This window comes from Scyliorhinus canicula, chromosome 17, assembly GCF_902713615.1.
Source record: "Scyliorhinus canicula chromosome 17, sScyCan1.1, whole genome shotgun sequence".
Taxonomy (NCBI): domain Eukaryota; kingdom Metazoa; phylum Chordata; class Chondrichthyes; order Carcharhiniformes; family Scyliorhinidae; genus Scyliorhinus; species Scyliorhinus canicula.
In genome coordinates, this window is record NC_052162.1 from 24948696 (window position 1) to 24972741 (window position 24046).

At 46.1% G+C, this 24046-nt stretch overlaps 1 protein-coding gene across 1 annotated transcript in view; it reads left to right on the forward strand.

The window, feature by feature from the left end:
* The window catches only part of LOC119952401 (monocarboxylate transporter 8-like), a gene marked incomplete at its 5' end in the record, with an annotated part of 80119 nt that extends 70655 nt beyond the window's left edge, over positions 1–9464 (forward strand). Inside the window, 2 exons of the mRNA XM_038776121.1 lie at positions 2478–2706; positions 6802–9464. Of these exons, the coding sequence (XP_038632049.1) occupies positions 2478–2706; positions 6802–7028 (456 nt within the window). The remainder of the gene's footprint in view (positions 1–2477; positions 2707–6801) is intronic.
* Positions 9465–24046: the final 14582 nt, after the last annotated feature.

The window sequence follows — 24046 nt, forward strand, 5'->3', positions numbered from 1 at the left end:
CGGGAGGTGTTGAGGTTGACCCATTTGTGGCGGCCCTGGATCGCACATTATGTGGACTACCATGCCAGCTCTGGAGCCTCGCCTGGATCTTCCTGGAAACCATCATCATCCTCCTCGTCAGCTGAGGCTTGCCGTTCTTCCTCCTCCTCTAGAATGTCACCCCATTGCTGCACGACGTTGTGTAGCGTACGATGCTCGGGACCCTCTGGAGCGCCCCACCGGACTGGTTCAGGCATCAGAAGGGCATCTACAGAACGCCGATGCATCACTGGATGACTCTCCTGTTGCTGAGTGAGCGTCACTATAACGGTTCTCTGCTTCAGTATGAGGCTTTCGCACAGGTGTTGTTAACCATGACCTCAGTGGTTGACCCTTGTCGCCCAGTAACCAACTCCTCACTGAGAGAGCGCTTCGAAGGTGCCAAGAACCAACTGCGCGTTCATGGAGTGGAAGCCCTTCCTGTTAATGAAGGGCACCCCATACCGAACCGGTGCTCGGAGGGTGACGTGTGCCACCAATCGCCCCTGGACCTATGACATACCAGGGATGGTGGAAAATCCAGCTTCTCGGCCATCCTGTTGGGCCTGGTCCAGGCTGAAGGTAATGGATGTAGATGTCCGGTGCATAGGGCAACCTGGATAGCGCAGATGTACCTGCACGCGGAGGTACCACACAGGGTCTCTCTCAAGCCTTGGTTTGAGCCCGGTGCATAGAGGTTAAGGCCGCCCCCCCCCTCCCCCCTTTCCCCCGGGGCCCCTTTTAAGATGATGTAGTCCATATTGCATCCCTGTGATGTGGGGAGCTTCTCTCCTCATCACCCAGCCCTGCAATTGCGTTACTAGTGGCTGCTGCAACTGGTGTTAGCGATGGTGTGGCCCGTGCTCTGTTTCTCCCAGTGCGGCCTACTGTGGGTCTACTCACTGGGTGAATCTTGTGCTCTCCCGCCAGAATGGTGGCAACTGGTTGTACGGTGGAGACGTTCGTACTGTGCAGACATGTGGCGCGAAGCTAGGAGACTGGTCTGGGGGTGAGTGAGGGATGTGTGTGCTTGCTGGGACCTTAGCTGTGGTGTGATGTGGAGCCTGGGCTTTACACACACAAGTTGTGACAGAGAGCTGGTCCGGCTTCTTGGCCGGCGATGGGATGGATGGATGGGGTCAGGAGCGTGGTGGACCTGCAGGGCTTGGGGTCAGCTCATCATCCTCAGGGGTGGGCTAGCTGATAATGTCACTGGTGAGGTAAACATTCTCCTGGTTGCTGAGTGAGCGTCACTATAACGAGAGGGGCTGTGAGCCAGAGAGGGTTCCAATGGCCCAGTGCATGTGTCCTTTTTTGGGGCTGAGCTATGCTAATTCCCTGCTTCCTCTGTTATGGGGCTGCGCTTCTGAGGAGTGCATAGAGAGTGCAACACCTGGTGGGCTGGTGTTTGAGCACAGTCATGCCCATGCCTTCATGGTGCTGCTGGGGTACGAGGGTGTCCAGATGGGAGGGCAGGGTGGGTTGCCACATGACCAGTAGTCCTCAGAGCATTTGCAGCATTCTGTGAGCAGTGAGTAGTTTCAACGTCAAGGAGCCGATAAGCAGTTAAGTGAGTGGGATGGGTTTAAATGAATTTATAGTAGCAATGGGGGTATCAGCCAGGGTAACCTGATCCCAGGGGAACACCGAGAGTCCACACACTTGTTCCCCACTACTCCGAGGTCCAGGCTTACACCCCCCCACCAAGCCCGAAAAGTTTCAAAAGTTTGTTTTCCTTCATGCTCCCCCTCAACTGCTGTGGTGCCTGGGTCCCGCTTGTAAATACTTGCACCAAATCATGCCCGTGTGACACCTGAGTGTGAGGGGTGGGGCATAACTGGAGGGGGGGGGGGGGGGGGGGGTGGAGAATTGAGGTCCCAGCCGTTAATCAGATTTAGATACAGGCGAATCGCTGCCACTGACGACGGAGGATCCGAGCATCGCAATGGGTTTGGCACCGGGTGTTGATCCCGTTTTTCGGGCAACACTCCATTCTCTGCCCAAACGGGAATCCCGATACTCAAGTCGGGCAATTGGGAACCCACCTCCAGATTGGCACAGGATCAGCTGTGATGCCCTATAAAATCAAATAGCTTGCCAACATTCACTTTTTACTAGTTGTTGCAGTAGTAGAGATAGCATAAAAGGTGCTGTGGGCATAAACTGTTAAGAAATATTATAAACCCTGTGAATTGTTAGTGTGCCAACGTGAAAAAATATCGTACAAGGAAAAGCTATAAGTTAAAGTGGTTGTTCAATGAAAGATCTGTGCCTCAATTCTTTTTCTTATAGCTTCTATGCAGCACAGACCTTTGTGAAGGTGCTTTATTAAGTGTATAGCTGTTTAATGGTAATCTACCGTACTACTTGGGCTATTATTTTTAATGTTCACTTTAGTATATTCATTTCTGATGAATAATGGCATAACTGGAAGTAATTCTTTTGTTTTCCACTTGTAGGTGGCATCTTTTTGGGTGTTAGGGCTTATGTCCATCACAATACCACTGTGCAATGTTTTTGAAGGTGTCATTGTTGTCTGTATTTTCCTGGGACTCTGTGACGGCTGTTTCATCACCATTATGGCCCCTATTGCTTTTGAGCTTGTTGGACCTCTGGAGGCATCACAGGCTATTGGCTTCCTTCTGGGACTTATGGCTATTCCTATGACTGCAGGACCACCCATTGCAGGTTGGTGACAAACAGAAGTGGCATTTGTTTCAACACTTATTTCTTGATAGGTAGCCTAAGACTAGTGTAAAATTGAGATACATTTAGGGTTGGAGTAAAATTTAGGGTTGGAGTAAAAAGACACAAGATATTCACATCTTCTGTTACATTTTTTTAAAAAAGTTCTTAATCCCCATTTTCTTTTTAATGCTCAAGTAGAATCCAAAAAATTTAGGATAAGATTTATTTAATCTGGTAATCGAAATGCCCGGGCATCATTTGAAGGAATTCCCAATCTCTGTATTTGGAATTTAAGCTAATCCACTATTGATACGAACCAATGATAATGCCTCAGAACAAGAATGGAAGCTACTTTAAGATTTTGTACATTGGTTATTCACTTAAGTAAACATGAAATCATATAACACCTTCAATAGAAACAAAAAAGGCTGGAATTGCACTGGAATGGTCAAGCTTAGGCTACTCGTTCCTATATCCTGACACCCACTTGAGCAGGCAGGAGGGGGAGACAGAAACTGCTGGAAACACTCGATGGGTTGGGCAGCCTTTGTTAAGGGAACAGGTAAACTAATGGGCCAGATAATAATAATAATCACTTATTGTTACAAGTAGACTTCAGTGAAGTTACTGTGAAAAGCCCCTTGTTGCCACATTCCGGCGCCTGTTCGGGGAGGCCGATACAGGAATTGAACCCGCGCTGCTGGCATTGTCCTGCATTACAAGCCTGCTGTTTAGCCCACTGTGCTAAATGTGACTGAGAAAATAATGGCACAGGAACAATGCCCTTAATGCGCAATTCAGTCAGCAGGTTGTGCTGAGGGAGGGTTAATCCTTGAATTGTGCTGGCCAGTTTGCATCGCTCCATTATTACCTTTTCAAAACAGCATCTCATCCATAACAACAACACGATTTTCATGAAGTTGCTGATCTGCGCATTAATTGCCCGGTTAACTCGCCACAGGAAGTTATGTCCTGTAAATAATAGCATAAGTATCCTATTAACATGACAATTGTCAACAACTGCCAATCAACCTCTCTTCATCAGAAAATGTTAAATTATAACAGGAATCTCGTTCCTTCAGGTTTTGACTTGTTAAGATTTTTAAAATGTCAGATTTCTAAAAGTTAAGAAAACGTTCTCGCTGTCCCATTTCTCATTCTCTTCGAATGCAACTTTTCCTTTTCTTCAGTTTAATTTTCACTTTAATTTACCATCCTTCTCAGTGCTTCTTCTGTTTGTTCCCCATTCCTTTCACCCCCCCCCCCCCTTTGGTAAAGGAGATATCTGGGCCGTTGTTCACCAGTGTCACTGCTGACCTGGTCTTGCTGCGTTGTTATCACATCGCACTTCCAGAAATTGCTAGGAGCAAGTCCGAGAAACAGCTGCCCTGTTCCAGCCACATCTGGCCTGTTGTTTCCAAATGACTGAAATCCGAACATCTGTTATCTGCCCGATCTGTTTGGAGTGCGAGCAATATATTTCCTGTTCTTGTCCCGGATTTCCAGCATCTGCAGTTCTTTTTGCTTTGTTGTTGGGTATCTATGTGGGCTGTCTGCAGCAACCCAATGAAACAGCCTTAGGAGAGAGGGCAGTATCATGAAGGTGAATTTGAGGCACACCATTTGTACTGGGGAGCATCTGTATAATTCAAGTACCATTTTAAAGTCATGGGATCCGGTCCTTATTTTTTATAGAATATTTCATTATACGCTTACAGCCAAGTAGCAAAAGTTACAACAATTTGGGAAGGAGATAACTAGAATTGGTTATAATCTAGGACAGACAGGGCGGCTCGATAGCGCAGTGGTTAGCACTGCTGCCTACAGCGCCGAGGACCCGAGTTCGATCCAGGCCCCGGGTCACTGTCTGTGTGGAGTTTGCACATTATCCCCTTGTCTGCGTGGGTTTCACCCCCACAACCCAAAGATGTGTAGGTTAAGTGGATTGGCCACGCTAAATTGCCCCTTAATTGGAAAAAATATAATTGGGTACTCTAAATTTATTTTTAAAATAAATAAATAATCTAGGACATATTCTATAGCACAGCTAGAGGCACCATAGTGGTTTATGATTAGAGCTTGAAAAAATTACTTAGGCAACTTCCCTTCTTGGAGGAGAAGGGGGATAGGCATGGTAAAATTGGCCTTTGACAGTAATGAAAGAGTGGCCAATTTGAATTAGCCCCCAGCTTTACAATGCACCACATTCCATTTTCTAGCCATTAGAAAAGAAGATTGCATAGGGTACAAAACGCGATTCACTATTGTCCACTTTGTACTTCTAGCAAGAACTAACTTCACTCCCAAGGATTTCCAATGGAAGGCACACAGATGGATGTAAATCCACACACTGCAAACAGTGAGAATGGTCAGACTCCGTCACCAGTGTGGTATGGAAAACAAAATCCACACTGAAACAGCCTATCCATTCTTCTGGAAAATTACCTAATTACTCGAAGTAGAGGGATGTCAAAGTTTATGGGGAATGTGCACATGGAGAAAAACAGCGGCACAAACATGGATAGGCTGAATATCATGTTTCATTGTAGGATTAGCCACACCTGATGCACATTTAAATACCCTTTAAAAATCCATTGGCTGTAATGTAGGATCGGTATAGGAATGGACAAGGTGTCTCATTCGACCTCCTTGTCCTTCAGGCAGGAACTAGACTCCATTTGATAGCATGCCCAATACCCAGGAATTCTTCAGGTGGGAGCAATCACAGCCTGAATCTGTGGTGCGGAATGGCTAGTTCTACCAAATTTTAATGTTCATGCAATTGGTCTCGATTCCAGCAGTAGGAACCCAGAGTAGAAACTTGGTACGTCCTTGGAGCAAATAATAAAAATAAAATGGTTTAATAGATAAAACATGTGAGCCACTCCCACAGATATTCCATCAGCTTTATTTCCAGAACATTAACATTGTCCTTCGGTCATTTTCGTTCTGTAGAAGTGTTATGGGCCAGGATTTAGAGAACCCCATAGTGTATCATGGAGTTCACCTGACCCACAACCTTTAATAGATTGTGGTTATGGGGAGCACAAGGGCCTACTTTGCAGGTGTGATGCAACAGAGATCTAAAGTACTTTTAAAACAAAACAATGTTTATTCTGTGAACCAGTTAACATTTTGTAAACACACAGTAAACATCTAAACAACTATTAACACTAATAATCCCCACTGATACAATATTCTACAAGTAACCCTTCATAACCTTCCTAATAACATCCATATATTAAACCCTTTTCAAAGAAAGACAGCAGGTTTAAATTCTCTACAGAAACAAGTATTACTTTGAAATCCTCAGATGAGCTGAAGACAGTCTGTAGCTTTTAGAAAGAGATCATTATACAGCTTATTGCTTTGCCTGCAGCTAACCAGCTCTGAAAACAAAACTAAAACACCCTGTAGCTGCCAGCTCAAAACAAAAGTGAAAGACAGACAGCCCAGCTCCACCCACACTCCGACATCACTGCAACTATTTGATAAACACCCATTTCTTAAAGGTACTCTCACATGACAGAAGAGTCGTAGGGACCTGAAATGTTGCCTCAGTTTCTACATCCACAGATGCTGCCAGACCTGTTGAGTTTACCCAGAATTTTCTGTTTTTTGTTTAATTTTCCTGTTCATTGTGCTGCTTCACCTTTTCATTCAGGAATTGAAGTCTTTTTTAATAGAATAATCAACTTGTAGTTACGCCTCTTATTCTCTTTTAAGCTTGAGGAAAGATTATTGGTCAAATTAACCGACAGAGAAAAAAAACTTTGTTTTGAGTGAACATTATCATTGTTCTTTATGCAAAATCCTTTCAATTTGACAGATGCAATGTTTTATGGTTCCATTAAATTGAGTATGAGTTTTACATCAAATTCAGCGCTCAGGACAGAAGGAATGGGGGGGGGAATGATCACTGATATTTGGATATGTATAGACCCTGCCAGCTCGCACATTCATTACTTGACTAAGCAGTGTTGCCAAAACTGTGTCTTTCCAGATAGATTAACGGCTTATTAAATTTAAGCTCCAGCTTTGATGTTGAAGTGTAATACTAACTTGCTCAATCTTTGGCCTGTTTACTCCGTGCAGGAATTCTGTTTGATTGCTTAGGCAACTATCGAATGGCCTTTTACTTGGCTGGAATTCCACCGATCGTCGGGGGATCAGTTTTGTTCTTTGTCCCTCTAATCCACAACCGGATTCGCCAGAGACAAGAGAAGGAAGAGCCTGGCACTGACAGGATGTTGTTGGCTTCTGAAGGAGTATTAAATGGGGAAATGCTCCCTGGCAACTCTAATACAGATGTGCCTGCATAGACAGTGATGCCAACCAACCCTCTCCTATTCCAGAATGGCATCCTCACCAGCACACACCCTGATATTTCCATTTAACATATATTTATGTAGTCTAAAATAACATTTTCCCACATTTACAACGTGAGGATTAGATGTACAGCATAGCAAATGCCATGCAGGCAGGAGGGTGCAAATCTGAAACTTGGCTAAGGTGTTTTAACATAAGGCACCAGGTTTATACCTGCATTGTAAGTGCCACATTGAATTTAGCCACAGACTAGTTGCGGTGATTGCATTTCAGCACACTAATTAGCGAGAAATTATTCCAGCAGATACATTGCAAAATCGATGGAATTAAAATTGTGTAGTTTAAGAAAAAAGTTACGATGCATGTTCATAAAAAACTAATTTTAAAATATTTTTCCTTTTAGCAGGAGCTCTTAAAATTAATGAGTGCTCATTATAGTGCGTGGAGAAAGAGCAGATTGAAAAGGATTAGTTTCATACCTTAATTGGGTACCATCCTCGACCACTAGAACTTTTGGGGTTAGGATAGGAGACAGCACAAGAGTTGTTAATAAGAGTAACTTTGGTCATTGAATATTCAACTGATTTCTTGGTCAAATGCTCATTTTTGTGCCTACTTTCCTGTCTGAATGGTAGAATATACAGGACAGTTGCACACCTATACAAATCATTACTGCCCCAATCTTCTTGCAGTAATGTGTTTGACCAATTGATCCTGGCAATAGCTGATATGATGCTGACTCAAGGAGTTTCACCTCCTCAATCTCCATTACCTCGATAACACCACTTCCCAAACGCCTTTCTGTCGGTCTTTGCCAGCCTCTGCCTGTGTCAAGTCGGCGCATCAACATCCCGCGTCCGCTTGGCATTTGCCACTTTAAAAATATTTTCCAATTCTAAAGAGCATTTTGGCCCACCATGTTCCCCGTGCCGTTTGGTGGAATTAATTCAGTGGATCCAGGGCATTCCCATCAGTGCCTCAGGATTGGGAAGTCTCCTCCCACCGTTGCCATTGCTGCTCGGGAGAGGGGAAGTTTGCGACCCCAAATGTGACCTCTGCACCCATTATCGGGGTCGTGACCCATAGTTTGGGAACCAATATTTTACAGGGTCCTCCAGTATGTGGCGACTGCAAATGAATAAGAGATTGATCAGCATCTTTCTTTATTCGTTCTCCACACACACCACAGTCTCACCTGTCCATCAAGCAAAAGACTGTGAACCAGCAAGTAGCCGTGTGTGATATTGAGTCCCTTGGCATTCACGATTCTTCTATGTCAAGCACCACAACTCAAATTGTTGTAGGTTTCCCAAAGACTGTAGGAAGTGTGTAACGGACTGTGTTAAAAGACTTTTCTTTTGCAATTGAATGCAAGTATCAATATTTTGTATCAAAGGCCCTATTCTCAGTTCGAATAACATTCATGAACCACATACCTACAAACAGGATTGGAATTCAAAGGGGTGAAAGTTATGTTACAGTTGTACAAAAGCTCTGGGTTCAGCATCTGGAGTACATTCAGTTCTAGACACCACATCTTAGGAAGGATACACTGAACTTGGAGGGTATGCAGTGCAGATTCAGCAGAATTACAGCAGATTAATAGTGTTAAATCTTGATGACCAGATGCATAGACTGAGCTGGCATTTACTTAAGTATAGAAAATTAAGGTATTACCCACTTGAGGTCTTTAAGAATATTAAGGATTTAAGAGGTTAGATGGAGATCAATATTTTCCCCTTTATCACAGTCTTACACCTCCATTCAATCTCCTCCCATAGCCTCTCTAACCCTTGAGCATTTGCTGCTAGCTAACCAAATATCCTGCACATTCAATTGATATCAGTTCTCCACAGTTGTGATACTCAATTGTAGACATATCTGTGCTGTGCCAGTTATGTTTCATTAGCCCGGTTGCTTGTCGTTTATTTTTTTTTCTCTTTCAGTGGTTAAAACATTTTATTGTGAAGCCGGGAAAGGCAAGATCACCGACCACTGCACAATTAGCACACAAAACACTGGAGAATCAGACTACATCAGTAAAATGATTTTGACACGCAAATTTTCTTAGTCAAGGAATATCCTATTTGTTTTGTTCATAAATAAGTATAAATTATTTCAGTGTTCTTCAAAGTCGGGAGCACGACCCGGGGTGGATCGCGGGCGGGTGTCGGGAGGGTCGCGGAGCCGTTGTCCGCGGCGCTCCCGATCGCACAAATCCCCACGCAGCAGCCGGCTTTTCATAACGCCGTCTGCAAGCGGCCGCGAACATGTGGAAGAAAAGATATTCGGCCGCATTGCGTATGTGCTCCGATCATCGGACACGCATGCGCAGTGCGGCCGCTATTTTTTTAAACAGTTGCAGCTTTTTATTTTACAAGTTCTGTTGTGGTTTTTATTCATTCATTTTATTCATTTAATTTTTATATTTTTCATTTATTTTGTTTTTTACAAGTTCGGGGGGGGTTTTATTCATTTTTATCATTTATTTTATCAATTTTTTTTTAATAAGTTCGGGGGGGGGTTTTATTCATTTTTTTTTAAATTTAGAGTACCCAATTATTTTTTCCAATTAAGGGGCAATTTAACGTGTCCAATCCACCTAACTTGCACATCTTTGGATTGTGGGGGCGAAACCACGCAGACACGGGGAGAATGTGCAAACTCCTCACTGACAATGACCCAGGGCCGGGATTCGAACCCAGGTCCTCAGTGCCGTAGGCAGCAATGCTAACCACTGTGCCACCGTGCTGCCCTTTTTTCATTTATTTTATTAATTTTAATTTACAAGTTCGGTGGGGGGGGGGGGGGGGGGGGGGGGGTTATTTGATAGAATTTTACAGGAAAAAAATTCAAAACTCTGGACAGATGGAGACTCCATACTTTCTGACACCGGAAGGCTTCACCTTCATCCAACAGGTTCCATTGGAGGAGCGTGTACGGGGGCCAAAGGGACCCAAAACCATTTCCTCCATTTTTATCAGCAGCAAACAAGGTCAGAGAAAATAGTGGGTCGCTCAGGTCGGCCGGCGTGGGTTGCGAAGGTCGGCCGGCGTGGGTCGAAGGTCGGCCGGCGTGGGTTGCGAAGGTCAGCCGGGTTGGGTCCCGAAGGTTGGCCGGTTGGTAAAAATGGGTCCCCGGAAAAAAAGTTTGAAAAACACTGAATTATTTTATACCTGAGCTCATTAAAATATATGAAACTTCCCATTGAATCTTTACCGTGAAACATAAAAGGTAAGGGGACAGGGACATCACATTTTCCTAAAATTAATCATATTTGCTCCTCTCTCTCTCACTCATCCTCGTAGAATTTACAGTGCAGAAGGAGGCCATTCGGCTCATCGAGTCTGCACCGGCCCTTGGAAAGAGCACCCTACCCAAGCCCACACCACCACCCTATCCCTGTAACCCGACTTGACCTTTTTGGACACTAAGGGCAATTTAGCATGGCCAATCCACCTAACCTGCACATCTTTGGACTGTGGGAGGAAACCGGAGCACCCGGAGGAAACCCACGCACACACGGGCAGAACGTGCAGACTCCACGCAGACAGTGACCCAAGCCGGGAATCGAACCTGGGACCCTGGAGCTGCGAAGCAACTGTGCTATCCACAATGCTACCGGCTGCCCACAAGTCAACTCGTCCATTAGGCGTAACCTACCTGACATTTGTGGATCTAAACTGTAGGCTTTTGTGCCAGTTGTAATTTTGTGGGCAGATATACTAAAGCTATTGAAACTTTACTTCTAAGTTGCAGGTGTAAATTCACAGCCACAGGACTATTGTAAAAACTCTGATAGCAGATTTTGGTGCCATTTTGAGTCAATCCAAACTAATAACCTGGTGGCACAAACTACAAATCATCCAATGACACAAGCTGCTATTTTTAATCTGTGGTCAATAGTACTTTTGACGATTTTGCTTCTCTGGGACATATCAAAGGCTTCCAGTTACTGATTACCTCAATTCCAGCCAATCACAGCTGACATTACAATTGAATTGGAATATCCCAACACAAACAACAAAGTGCGAATGTTGCTGAAAATCTGATGAGGGGGCAGGAAGAAAAGTAAGTTTTCACTGGAACTAATTTCCGAAGACATGCAAATTGTGCACAATACGGGAAGCGTCCTCTCCCACTGTCCCAGTAGCTGGGTCTCAGCTCATTTACCTCTCTTTTGGATGTGTGTGTTCCGCAAGAAAGACACTTTTATTCCTTTTCCTTTGAGATATATCTCTCCCTCTTTTTATTTGATCTCCACATTTATTTCCAAATGTCAGAACAGGTGAAATGACTAAAGCTGGTTTTGTATTGTAACCAGCTTCCAGGAGATTTATCTTGATCAGTCCCCTTTCACTTCGCACAGTAAAGCATTGATGTTGGTGTTCAGCTTCCTCTTACTCTACCTGGAATCAGAGGACATTCACCAAGCATCGAGTTCTGACTTAATAAGTGGTAGCACCTTCTAAATCCTTTGAGTGTGTTATAAGTAACTTTTTGCACAGAGATTTATAGTATTTACATCTGCCAAAACATGTTGAAAATTCTTCACCAGTATTTATACACAAGTGAGATTGTCAAATGATGATTTAAGGATGTCTTTATATAAAGTACAAAATAAACATTGAAACTTATAAAATGAAATGATTGTGTTTTATTTTACACCTTCAAATAATAGCCCAGTTGCCATTTATATTTGACACAATAAACATTGACTGTAGTTATTATGAATGCTCAGCTACAAATTCTGAGAATCAGGCCAAAGTGAGTTGTGGGGTGCAATTTTCCCACCACTTTGCGCTGATCCCGTTGTGCTGGATGCACGGCAGGAGAGGTTAACAGGTTTCAAGCCAGCACCGAGACACGCACGATGCACCCGACCCACCTCCCCCGGCGTGAATTAGTACCGGTCTCCAAATATGGAGACTAGATGTGATGGCCACGCCAGGGAGCTCGGAGGCCATTGGAGCCTCGGATGGTCAGAGACAGGGCAGGACAAATCCATGGCAGTGCCCCTGGTACCCATGCAGTACAAGCATGGCACCCTGGCAGTGCCTGGCTGACAGGTTGGCACTGCAAAGTGGGGGGGGGGGGTGAGGGAGTCATGCCATTAACAGGGGGTGTGAAGAGGGGTATGAAGGGTTGGAGGGGCGGTGAAAGGGGCTTATGAGGGACTTTCGGTCCCCACTGCAGAAAATAAATTTTAAATGGAATTCTCCAGTGAGAAACTCCAGAAAAAAAATAATTCTTTACTCGTTTATGGGATGTGGCCATCGCTGGCTGGGCCAGCATTCATTGCCCATCCCTGAGGGCATTTAATAGTCAGCCACATTGCTGTGGATCTGGAGTCACATGTAGGCCAAACCGGGTAAGGACGACGGATTTCCTTCCCTGAAGGGCATTAGTGAATCACGTGGAACACAATCAAATGAAAAACGGTGCGGGATTCGCCGGGTCTGTGGTCGACACTCGGGAGGCTGACAAGCTGCAGCCACATATACCCTTTCCGCACACACTCATCCCAGGCAACGATGGCACTGGTTGTGCTCGAGCATGACCATACAGCTGATGGGTCGACCAGGGCCAGAGGGCTCCCAGGGGGTGCCCTGGAGGGACACCTATACAACCCGTGGCACTAGGTTCAAAGTGGACTGTTAGCGGCGTGCGCAGCTGCATGGCTGCCTTGCCGGCTGAGGCAATGGTGTTCCATGCCCATCCACCCTGACCCCACAGCCCACTTCCTGGCCACTACCCACCACTCCGAACCTTAACACTGATGTTGCATTACTTTGTGTGAGAGATCACGCCAGATTGCATAAACCATAGATTCACCAGGTGTTTTACCCCAGTTTTGACGGCAAAGTTAGGGGGAACGGCAATTTTGATGAACAAAAGAATACAGTTCTCCCTCTTAAATATAATCACAAACCCTGGTGGATGTTATACAATAGTTAGTGGCATACTTTTTGAAACCCCTGTAGTTTTGGTGAACATTTACGCCCCTAACTGGGACGATACAAAATTTATCACATCTTCCCTTCCTAAACTAGACACCTGCCATCTTATTTTCAGAGAGGATCTAAGCTGTGTAACAGATGCAAAGCTGCATCGCTCGAGTCCAAAGGTTTTGTACCTCTCTGGCGTTGCCACCGCTTTTTCCATCTTTATGACTCAAATGGGTTGTGTGCACTCTTGGCGTTTCCTCCACCTGGTCACAAAGGACTTTTGCCTACTTCTCTTACTTACAGTGTTGGCTTTTCTCGACACTTGATAGTCACACAAGCAGTGTGACCGGGTGATAAATATTGCAATGAGTATTCCTCTCCTTGGAAAGAACAGTTGACCAAGGATCAAAGACAATTGGATACTGCTTCTAAACCCAACAGAATTCAAGGCTACATGGCGATGTTTTTAGAAGCTATTTAATATTAGTGTGGTGAATCACAGTAGCATAATTCACAATGTATTACACATGTACTATGTCTCTGTAAGCTCGGCACACGAGCAGTTGCGCTGCTCTGCCACTAGGGGGAGATGCACTGGGAGCGTACGGGAGTTTGTACTGGGCTCCACACTTGGCTCCACCCATGGCTCCTCCCCCTAACCTGAAGTATAAAGGTTGATGCTGAGAGCCTGCCTGCCAGTTCATCTGGAGTTCATCTTGTCACAGGCAGGCTCTGTTGTAAGACGATTAAAACCACTGTTCACTTCTAACCACGTGCCGCGAGAATTGATGGTCTCATCAATTAGGATCCTGAACTTTGGTGGGTTCTCCTGTTTCAGTGCCGTAACTTTGATAGGATCTCCTGGCGAAACAGCTGTCAACCAAGGGTTGTGCCGAAACGATGGCGGATCAGTTGAGCTGATGCAGATATTTCATTTGAGCAGATGTGTATGACTATTCCAGGATTGTACGTATTCTAAGTGTGACATGAACTGGAAATAGAATCTACGATGATGCCAATTGTGATTAAATCTATCCCTGGAGATTTTATCACATGACCTTTCCCCCATGCTCCAGTCTTAGTTGCCCAACATATTTATCCTTGTGACGGACACACTGCCTACGAGACCAAATGGAAAGCACAAAGACTCAATACCTGATTGGATTATGCTGGATTGTCTGCCAAACAGCCATTTGTTTTTCAATTTTCAATATTTTCATATCTGGTAAAGAGAAATGTTGAAAGGAAATGACAAAAAGCAACAATTTGTTTTAATGTCCTGATGATTTTACTCCAGGACTGCACACAGCAGTGTCCTGGAGATGGGTCTTCAATTCTTGGGAGACTTCAGAGCAAACCTGGAGGGTTAGCAATCCGACAGGAATGTCCGTCATATATCTAATAACTTTCCTCTTATATGTTTGTTAGAAGAAATGGAAAATCCTGTCATCTGCCTTTGCCTAAGCATCAAATGTACAAATTCACAGCAAGTTTGCCATAATGGCATGTAAATAGCCCCAACCTGAAGTACCCCAAGCAAATCCATCTCCACTACTTCCTCTGCTTCAACCAACTTTTAATCCATTACAGAAGAGTTCCACCTATATTGTACCCTCCAGCTTCAATATCAACCTCCTATGTGGCACTGTTTCAAACGTTTTGTTGAAACTTAAATATCCACTCAGTTCCCCTGGGCGGAAATGCTATTTGTCTTTGTACTTTGTACTACCCGCGGATACTGGGAAAGGGCTGCGGCCAGAGTCGAAAATCACAATTACAACTTTGGACATTTTTTTTTGAAGCAACTACTCAGGGTTGCTGAGGCACTTTGAATTCGATTCCCGTGACTATTATGTGTATAAAATTAAGCAATGCTTTGGCTATTTGATTCTGCAGTTTATTGTCAGTGAACTAGATGGAGAATTAGCACCTTCCAGTCTCCACCTTGTGGCACAAGCTTGCTTAACAGTAGCTGGACAATGATTGCTATTTCCAGGTTGTAGCCGCTTTCATCTCCAGTAAGTCTCCAGCGCACACTCAAGAGACTAATACCTGCTGAACCTGGACAGCAAAAAACAGCAAGGCACTAAGCAAATGTATTACAAGATGAAGATCGAAAGTGCTGAATGCCATATAACAAAAGATATTCCAGCTTATAAATTCAATTGCTGTGTTGCACTATATCTCCTTCAGTGCATTTCCAAGGTATCATTATGCAAGCAATCACCAGAGTTGTGGTCACACCCACTTCGGCAGGACTCAAAGCATCATCTTCCCTAACCCTCATCACGCTGTTCTTTCAACATCAGCTTTACAATCACCCAGCCCTTCCAGCCTGCCACCATATCACCCAGCCCTTCCAGCCTGCTCCACCATTCAATGTGATCATGGCTGACCCTCGATCCTAATGCTATATTCCCGCTTTCTCCCCATACCCCTTTGATGCCGTTAAAATCTAAAAAATATCCCACCTATTTTTTGAATACATTCCGTGACGTGGTCTCCAGATTCTTCTGTGGTAGAGAATTCCACAGGTTCACCAACCTTTTGAGTGAAGAAAACCTTCCTCATCTCAGTCCTAAATGGTCTACCCCATTTCCTGAGACTGAGGGCATGATTCTTCTAAAATTTCTAAGTTCATTTGTGGCGGGTTTTTCAGAGTTTCCTGCTGGCGCTGCCGACGGGTTCCCCACCGCTAATCAATGACAGTCACATTTTTGGGCCTTGTGGAGTTTCTCACTGGTTTAGCCCGCACTAGACTTTTTTTTAAGCACTGGGGAGCTGAACTCCAATCGAGTCGCCATTTTGAAAGGGTGCTCTGATTTCCAAGTGAGTTTGTGGGTCCCCCACACCCCCACCCAGTGCTGAACGGAGGCTGGCAGCTGCCCCGCTCAGGAGGCCGGTGGATCCCGGGTAATCTCACCAAAGTCGGTTTTAAACCTGCTTCGACAAACGCCGTTTGGTCAAGCCCCTTGTGGCCGTGTTTCTGACTCGGACGCCTAGTGGGGTCCCGTGAGGCATGAAGGCTGCCGGGAAGCCCACGAGAGGCCTCTCACGGCATTCGTCGGCCGCACCAAAACGTTCGAGCGAGAGCGCAAGGCGGCCGGTGGATTACACCCTGTGTCGCCTGGTTCTAGATTCCCCAACCAGGGAAAACGTGAACCCTGCATCTAATCTGTCCAGTCTCATTACAATTTCATACGTTTCAATCAGATCTCCTCTCAACCTTCTAAACTCTAGTGAATAGAGCTTAGAATTTACAGTATAGAAGGCCAAGTCAAACCAATCTCCCCTCATCGGACAGTAATGGCAACTTCAGTATCAGCCGAATGAACGTTCACTGCACTGCCTCTCTGGCACTTATATCCTTTCTTAGGTAGGGAGACCAAAACTGCACACAATTCCAGGTGTGGTCTCACCAAGGCCCTATATAACGGCAGTAAAACATCTCTACTTCTGAACTCAAATCCTCTTGTGATGAGGTCATATAAAAGAAATAAAGCCACCAGTTCCATTTGAATATGCATTTGTGCCTAAAACAAAACTTTTGAGTGGATCTCCTGACGGCACCAGCTCTCCTCACTTATGGAACAATAAAAGTAATTGAGTCACTAGAAGATCATTGTTCTAGTTCCCCACATTCTCCCATTATAATATCACGTGGAATTTTGAATAGTTCTAATGTTTATGTCTTTAAAAAAAAATTAATAAATATGTGGGGTAAAGTATATTTCTTAAGATTTTATATTTTAACAAACAATGCAACAAAACCACAAGAATGATACAGCACAGCAAGCAAAGAGAAAAGGCTCAGCATCATGGATCCAGAACAGCAGTTTAACCAGTTCGATCCAATCATTAGACAGAAGTAGGTGCCTCAGTAAGTTAACCAGAGAACAAGGAAAAAACAAGATAAGGCAATGAAAACATGGTAAAATGGCGCACATCTTTCCACGTAGCGATTGCTTGCAATTGCCGCGAGAGTTCATAATAGATTTTGAGCCATGTTTGGGCCGGCACCAATATATAATAATAATAATAACCTTTTATTGTCACAAGTATGAAGTTACTGTGAAAAGCCCCTAGTTCCCACATTCCGGCACCTGTTCGGGTAAGCTGGTACGGGAATTGAACCTGCGCTGCTGGCCTTGTCCTGCATCAAACCATCAACATCTCGCTCAACTCCAGCACCAGAGGCACCAATGACACCCCTGTGGTGAATCACATTCCTCGTAATTCACACTTGTTATATGGTATGTGTTGTGTCTATGTAAGCTTGGTATACGAGCAGTTGCGCGGTTCTGCCCATAGGGGGAGATGAGTAGTTTGTACTGGGCTCCACCCTTGGCTCCGCCCATGGTTCCGGCCATGGCTCCTCCCACTAACTGGAAGTATAAAGATCTGCGGTTGTGAGCCTCCTGCCAGTTCATCTCGTCGCAGGCAGGCTCTATTGTAAGACTATTAAAACCACTGTTCACTTCCAACCACGTGTCTTGTGAATTGATGGTCACATCAACCCCGCAACCTCCTCGGATAACAGACCCATCTGCACCCATGCAGGAACCAATCTTGGATTCTTTACAGCCACACTTTAAAAAAAACCAGAACGATACAAAAAAGGAACGATACAATGAAAATACACAAGAACCCAACTCAAAAAGTGTGTCAAATATAAATCACACAACACAACATTACCCCAGTTTCAGGCCCAGAACAGAACCAACATCATTCCACATATTTATACAGAGAGGGCCAGCAGGAACATATTTGGGATATGATCAGTGCTGTCAACACCTCCCAAGAAAATAAAAAGGAAGGAGAACTGGAATTAACAGGAGTGGATGACAAGATAACAAAGAATCAGGACCTCATCATGGGCCCATATTCCCAAGGCATCCGCCCATCACCCATTAATGGAGAAGAGAACAAGCTGTTCATTCAAGCAAGAAAGTGTCCTGTCCATTAGGGGGGCAACAGGATATCAACCGAAGTACAGGACTCGGTTCAACCCCAGGCCCCCGTGCAAGAAGTAATACCCAGCCTCTCAAGTGCCTTCAAGACGGGACATCCCAAGCTTCAGGGGCAATAGGATGCCAATCACAGCACCGGACCTGTCCTAGTTCAGCACATGCTTACACACAGGAATCAGTACCCCCATGGGCCTCCAGCACATCCCAAAAACTACAGCCCAGTCAATGCCGCACCTCACTAACCACACCACACTGTTTCCACATGGAAAACCCAACCAAAATGAGGAGGCCACTCAGGAAAGTACTATGTAAGACCCCTTGGAGGAGGGCACCTATCTCCCCATCAAATCTAGGGGAGTGGTCCAAATGTAGCGGCATGACAGAGTCTCTGGGCGCGATTCTCCAGAACCATTCCTAAGTGTGGTAGCGGCCGGGAATGCCGCAAGCTTCCTGGTGCTCAGCCCAGCCAGGACGGCAACACTAGTCAAAGTTAATTGGTACACTTAACAAGGCCTCAAGGGCTTCTTGCGCCAAATGACGGCTCACCAGCTGATTCGCCGGGAATGCATTCATCAGCCCCCCGCTAACAAGGTCGAGCAGCACTCCCATAATTGGCGGGAGAGGGCCCAGACTGTCAGTGGGGTGATGGACTTGAGAATCCTCACCTCCTTCGAGAGGCGGACCCTGCAGGTGACTGGGGTAGTCGAGGACAGGGCGGTCACACACGCGGAGACTGGCGAAGCCGCAGCAGTGAGGAACCACAAGGCTCCACCCAGAGGACATATCAAACGGGATTACTGATCACCTCACTGACTGACCCATCCCTCCCACTGACCACATGTCCATTCTCCTGCGGATCCTCCAGCCGACGGCGCCGGTCCATCCCAAGCAGCATCCTCTCCTGACCCGGAGGACAACACCTCGGAGGAGAGCTCCTGGGATGTAACTGTTACAATCGGGGCACAACTATCACCCCCACCCTCCACCAGCGCAGATACACGCTCCTCAGTGGGAAATGTTAGTGGACAGCCTTCTGGAGCACAATCTGGTGAGCACACTGCTGCTCTTGCACATCTGCTGGAGGCAGGAACCACCAGGTAGACAGCAGTCAGACGCTAGGTGGATCCCAGGACCCAGCTGGGTCCCATCTTGATGCTGAGCCTCTGGAACAGTGTTACTCAGAGCTGATTGGAACAATAGGGAGCAACTGGGACATTCAGAGGAAGATGTCAGCGTCACTCCAGCAGGTCCATAGCCGATTGGAAGTGTTCCAGAAGCTACGGGCGCAGGAGATGGCGATGGCAATGAGTGGCACCGAGGCCAACACTGCTAGGATGGCGACTGCAGTGGAGAACCTGGTGCACGACATGAGCACCATGAGTGAAGGTGCCCAAGGTGTGGCTCAGTCAGTGACGGCCATGGCTGAGGGTCTCCGCAGAATGTTCGCCTCGCTGGGGGATGTGACCCAGTACCAGGCTGACCACGACGAGGTTCTCCAGGACATGTCCCGCTATCAGTTGAGCATGGCCAAGGCACTGCAGAGCTTGTCCCAATCACAGGTGGGCATTGCTGAGGTGCTGCAGAGGATAGCCCAGTCACTGAGGAGCATCACCGAGGGCATCGATACCATGGTGCAGGCATTGGGGAACCCTGAGGGTTGGCAGAGCCAGATGATGCAGGGGCAGCCGGGGCTCCAGCTAGTTGCCTCTCCATCCTAAGGTGGATATTGGGCCCTATGGGCACCCACCTGGAGGAGGCACTCGGTACCTACCCGGACCCGACCCATGAGGCGGCGACTGAGGCCACCAGCTCGTCCGAGTTCCATTCCTTTGACGACGCCACATCTCAGGGTCTGCACATGGGACAGGGAGGTTGTGCATGTGCCGTCGATAGAGCCCCTGGTAGATGCCCGGCACTGGCATCGTAGGCCATGGGACATGGTAAGCAGCTGGCTGCCTCCAACTCTGATGTGCATCGTTGGGGGGATACCTAGATGTGGTTGTAGAGCTCAGAGGACCAAGCACATCGAGGATCACCGGAGGGAACCAGGGGAGTGGGTGTTTGGAGGATGGGGATTAGGAGAGGCGGCACCATCGAGAGAGTGGGGACCTGTATTGAACAATAAACACCCTGGTGAACAACCAGTAGGATGCCTCTGTCAATTTCTTCCGCATTGCAACCCCTTTCTGTTAGCATAGGTCACCCCAGATGGCCCAAGGTGCAGGGTGGCATCTATTACCCACTGGACCTGGGGCATCCCTGCAATGGCGGAGAAGCCTGCTGCCCGGTCATCTTGCTGATACTACTTGTATGTCAAAGACGATGTAGATTGCGCAGCAGTACTCAGCTCCCTGCGGGTTATCATCACCCCTTCCCGCTCTCGACAGTGCCCACACAGTCCCAGCACACTGGAGTGATATGACACATATCCTGGGCGGGTGGGAAATGGGGGTGGTGGGTGGGTGGGTGGGTAAGGTAGCGATAACGGACCAGGCCAGGTCCTCAGTGAAGTGGCCCTCCTGGCTTGGGAAAGAATGAGGGTGTCCCTGGCCCTCTTGGCTTGTCGGACCCTCACCGCTGTCGCCTGTCCTGCAGGCTCCAGCTGGGCCTCAGGCTCCTAAATGGCCTCGTCCATGAGTCCCTGCTGGTTTGGCACTTACATATCATCCTCGTCCTTGACCTCCTCCTCCTCCTCGGAAGTAGCCACATTTTCCTCGTCACCAACCTCTAGCTTGCCACCCTGCTGCTGTGCGAGGTTGTGGCGGACACAGCAGCCCACCACAAAGCGGGTGATCCTCTGGGCAGTGTTCTGGATTGCACCACTGGAGTGGTCGAGGCATCGGAACCGCAGTTTGAGGAGTCCAATGTACCACTCAATGACAGCTCGGGTGGCTACGTGGGACTCCGTACTGGCATCAGGTAGCCAGGTCCTCAGTGGATACACCTGATCCGCCTCCAACCCCTCACAGTGAGCATCGAGAACAAGATAACATAGAGCCAGTGGTCAGGAGGGAACCAACCGACCCCAGATCTCGAAGACCAGATATTCTGTGCTTCATTGAACTGGAGGCCCCCCAACTTCCAGATCAAGGTTATGAATGAATGGCAGCCAATTTTCAAACTCAATCGGGAACTTGCCTTTGACATCCCGCCAGGACCGGGCTCACAGACACTCCTTGACCGGTCCCTACCTCCTGAACCTGTCAGGATGGATGATATACCATGCAGCAGGATCTCAACAAGTCGAAGATGGGCCCTCACCAGGGAAGGTGCTCTATTGAATACAGGGATTTACGCCTGCACCTCCACCATTCTCCTACAGATATCACCCGGTCCTCAAAGTGAGCTCCAAAGACCTGCACCATGGAGCCGGGATCCTCATCCAGAACAGCATTCTCAATGGTGGCCACCATCCTGATGCATGCAGCACAGCTGAGGTGAAGGCTCGCTCATCGACAACAACGCCACTGCAAGCTGAGCCTCAGACAGCCCATTCCAACCTCCATGGTCAAACAAGGATTCTCACCACAAATCTCCAATCAGGATCAGCCAGGGGCATAGCGCAAGACAGACAAATATGAAATGTGCACGAGGATAAAATAAAGGATTAAAAGACGGGCATTGCCAGAGCTCGAACAAACGCATCCATTCCCGCGCTCACATCATATGACGCCTCATTGACTATTTTCAAAAAGTTCTTCTCAATATTGGTTTCAAACTTACCGTTCAGTAACTTATACTGAGATCTTCTGGATCAACGTGCCTGACTTAGTTTGAAATAACAATACTTTGTCAGTTTGATTTAGTTACTTTAAATCTCTGAATGACATATGGCCAAAGTACCAGAACAAAACAAATCGTTCAAGTTGGAGTGTAATGAGAAACGGTGCTGCACATTTTTGGAATTATTCTTCAGCAATTTAATACTTAAAAAAAGTATACATAAAAACAGAATTTACAGAAACAGAGCACAAAGTGGCGAGTTAGGACAAAATGTGAACGTTGGAACTGTTATTCTTTAGGACTGAGGTAGGTGTTTTTGTAAATCAGCAGATTGTCCTGTCTCGCTGATTTTCTGATTAGGATACAGTGTGTCACTGATTGCTTGATGTTGCTTTTCAACTATACAAAAGCTTAAGAATTAAGAATTGTTACCTTTAGAAGACAATTTGGCTCAAATATTTCATCGCAATCAGCGCTCTGTTCCTCTTTCTGCAATGTTTATATCAGTAGGTCATGATCTTCTCTCCCTGGGACATTAAAAACCTTGCTTTGCTCAGTTCCCCTCAAAGTCTCTTGGAAGTTGAAGCACAGCTGTAACTTTCATAGAATCATAGAAGTTACAGTGCAGAAGGAGGCCATTTGGCCCATCCAGTCTGCACCGGCTCTTGGAAAGAGCACCCTACCCAAGCCCACACCTCCACCCTATCCCCATAACCCAGGAACCCCACCCAACACTAAGGGCAATTTTGGACACTAAGGGTAATTTTGGACACTAAGGGCAATTTAGCATGGCCAATCCACTTAACCTGCACATCTTTGGACTGTGGGAGGAAACCGGAGCACCCGGAGGGAACCCACGCACACACGGGGAGAATGTGCAGACTCCGCAGACAGTGATCCAAGCCAGGAATCGAACCTTGGACCCTGGAGCTGTGAAGCAATTGTGCTATCCACAATGATACCATGCTGCCCTTCTTACCTTCATACATGTCTTTCACCCTTGCATAAGCTTGTTACTGTTCACAAGAAGGAAAATGAGCTTTTCCCAGCCATGTTTGAAGGTTGTATTCAACAACCAATTGCATCAGGTGACAGTAAGCTGTCCAAATCAGTCTGATTGGCTGGAAGGTAAAACACTCCAACAGACATCATTTTCCCCCCCAGTGCTCATTGGTTGCACAAAAACATGAGAGCAAACATTTCAGATAAACTGAAATTTCTAAAGTCTGTCCATTGATGCGGTGATTATTTGTTCTCCAATGCTATACACAAAGTTTAAAAGTTTGTTTTTACTTTTTGGAGCATGCTTAACTATTTTCTTTTAATTTAGAGACCCCAATTCTTTTTTTCCCAATCAAGGGGCAATTTAGCATGGCCAATTCCAGACTCTCTCCCCACCAGCCCCCTTCCTTTCCCTTCTGTTGAGGCGAGGGTATCTGGTCTCTCCAGCGCAAAGTTTAATGCTTGTGTCATATTTGTAGAAATGTGTGGTGAGCTGTTTTAATAATCAGACTCCCCCCCCCCCCCCACACACACATTGAGGGGAGGGTACCCTGTTTCTTCAACACAAAATTAGTGTTTGTACCATTTGGCCTTGTATATAAATTTTTTACTGTTTTAATAAGAAGATACTCCACTGCATCTTTTGTATGGTCTTGAGCTGCCAGGCAGTTCAATTTTCAAATACACAACTCAGTACTGCTCGGATGTATCGGTTTAGACAGTCTTCTGATTCGAGACGTTAAGTGTCACCAACACTACACGGTAAGGAGAGAAGTACAAATGTACAGCACGTTAAGTCATAAACTTGAAGGGATGAATTATAAACTAGGTGGGGCAAAGAATGAAATCACAAGAAAGGAGTCGACGAGTAGTAAGATGTGAGGGAGCATCGACTCCACTTTTAATCACAATCTCTGAACATCATTCAGCAGTGGGTGGAGACCATTGGACAAGATATATACACACACACATACATTGTACATGGCTGGAATAATAAAGTTTCTGATTACAATATAACTTTCATATTAATTAATCTCATTGATAAAAGACATTTTGTCAAAGCTTTTCATCTTGCACTGATCAGGATAAACACAACAGTATCAATGTCAGGGAAGCAACAACTATATTCTGTATGAGAAGAGGACATTTGCATGTATTGGAAGCTGCATATATTAATACACAAGGCCCTTTACTTCTGTAAACAGAAAGAACATGGACAGTCATTGTACCGGTTTCAGCAGGCAGCACTGTGGTGCAGTGGTTAACACTGCTGCCTCACGGTGCCGAGGTCCCAGGTTCGATCCCAGCTCTGGGCCACTGTCCGTGTGGAGTTTGCACATTCTCCCCGTGTTTGCCTGGGTTTTGTCC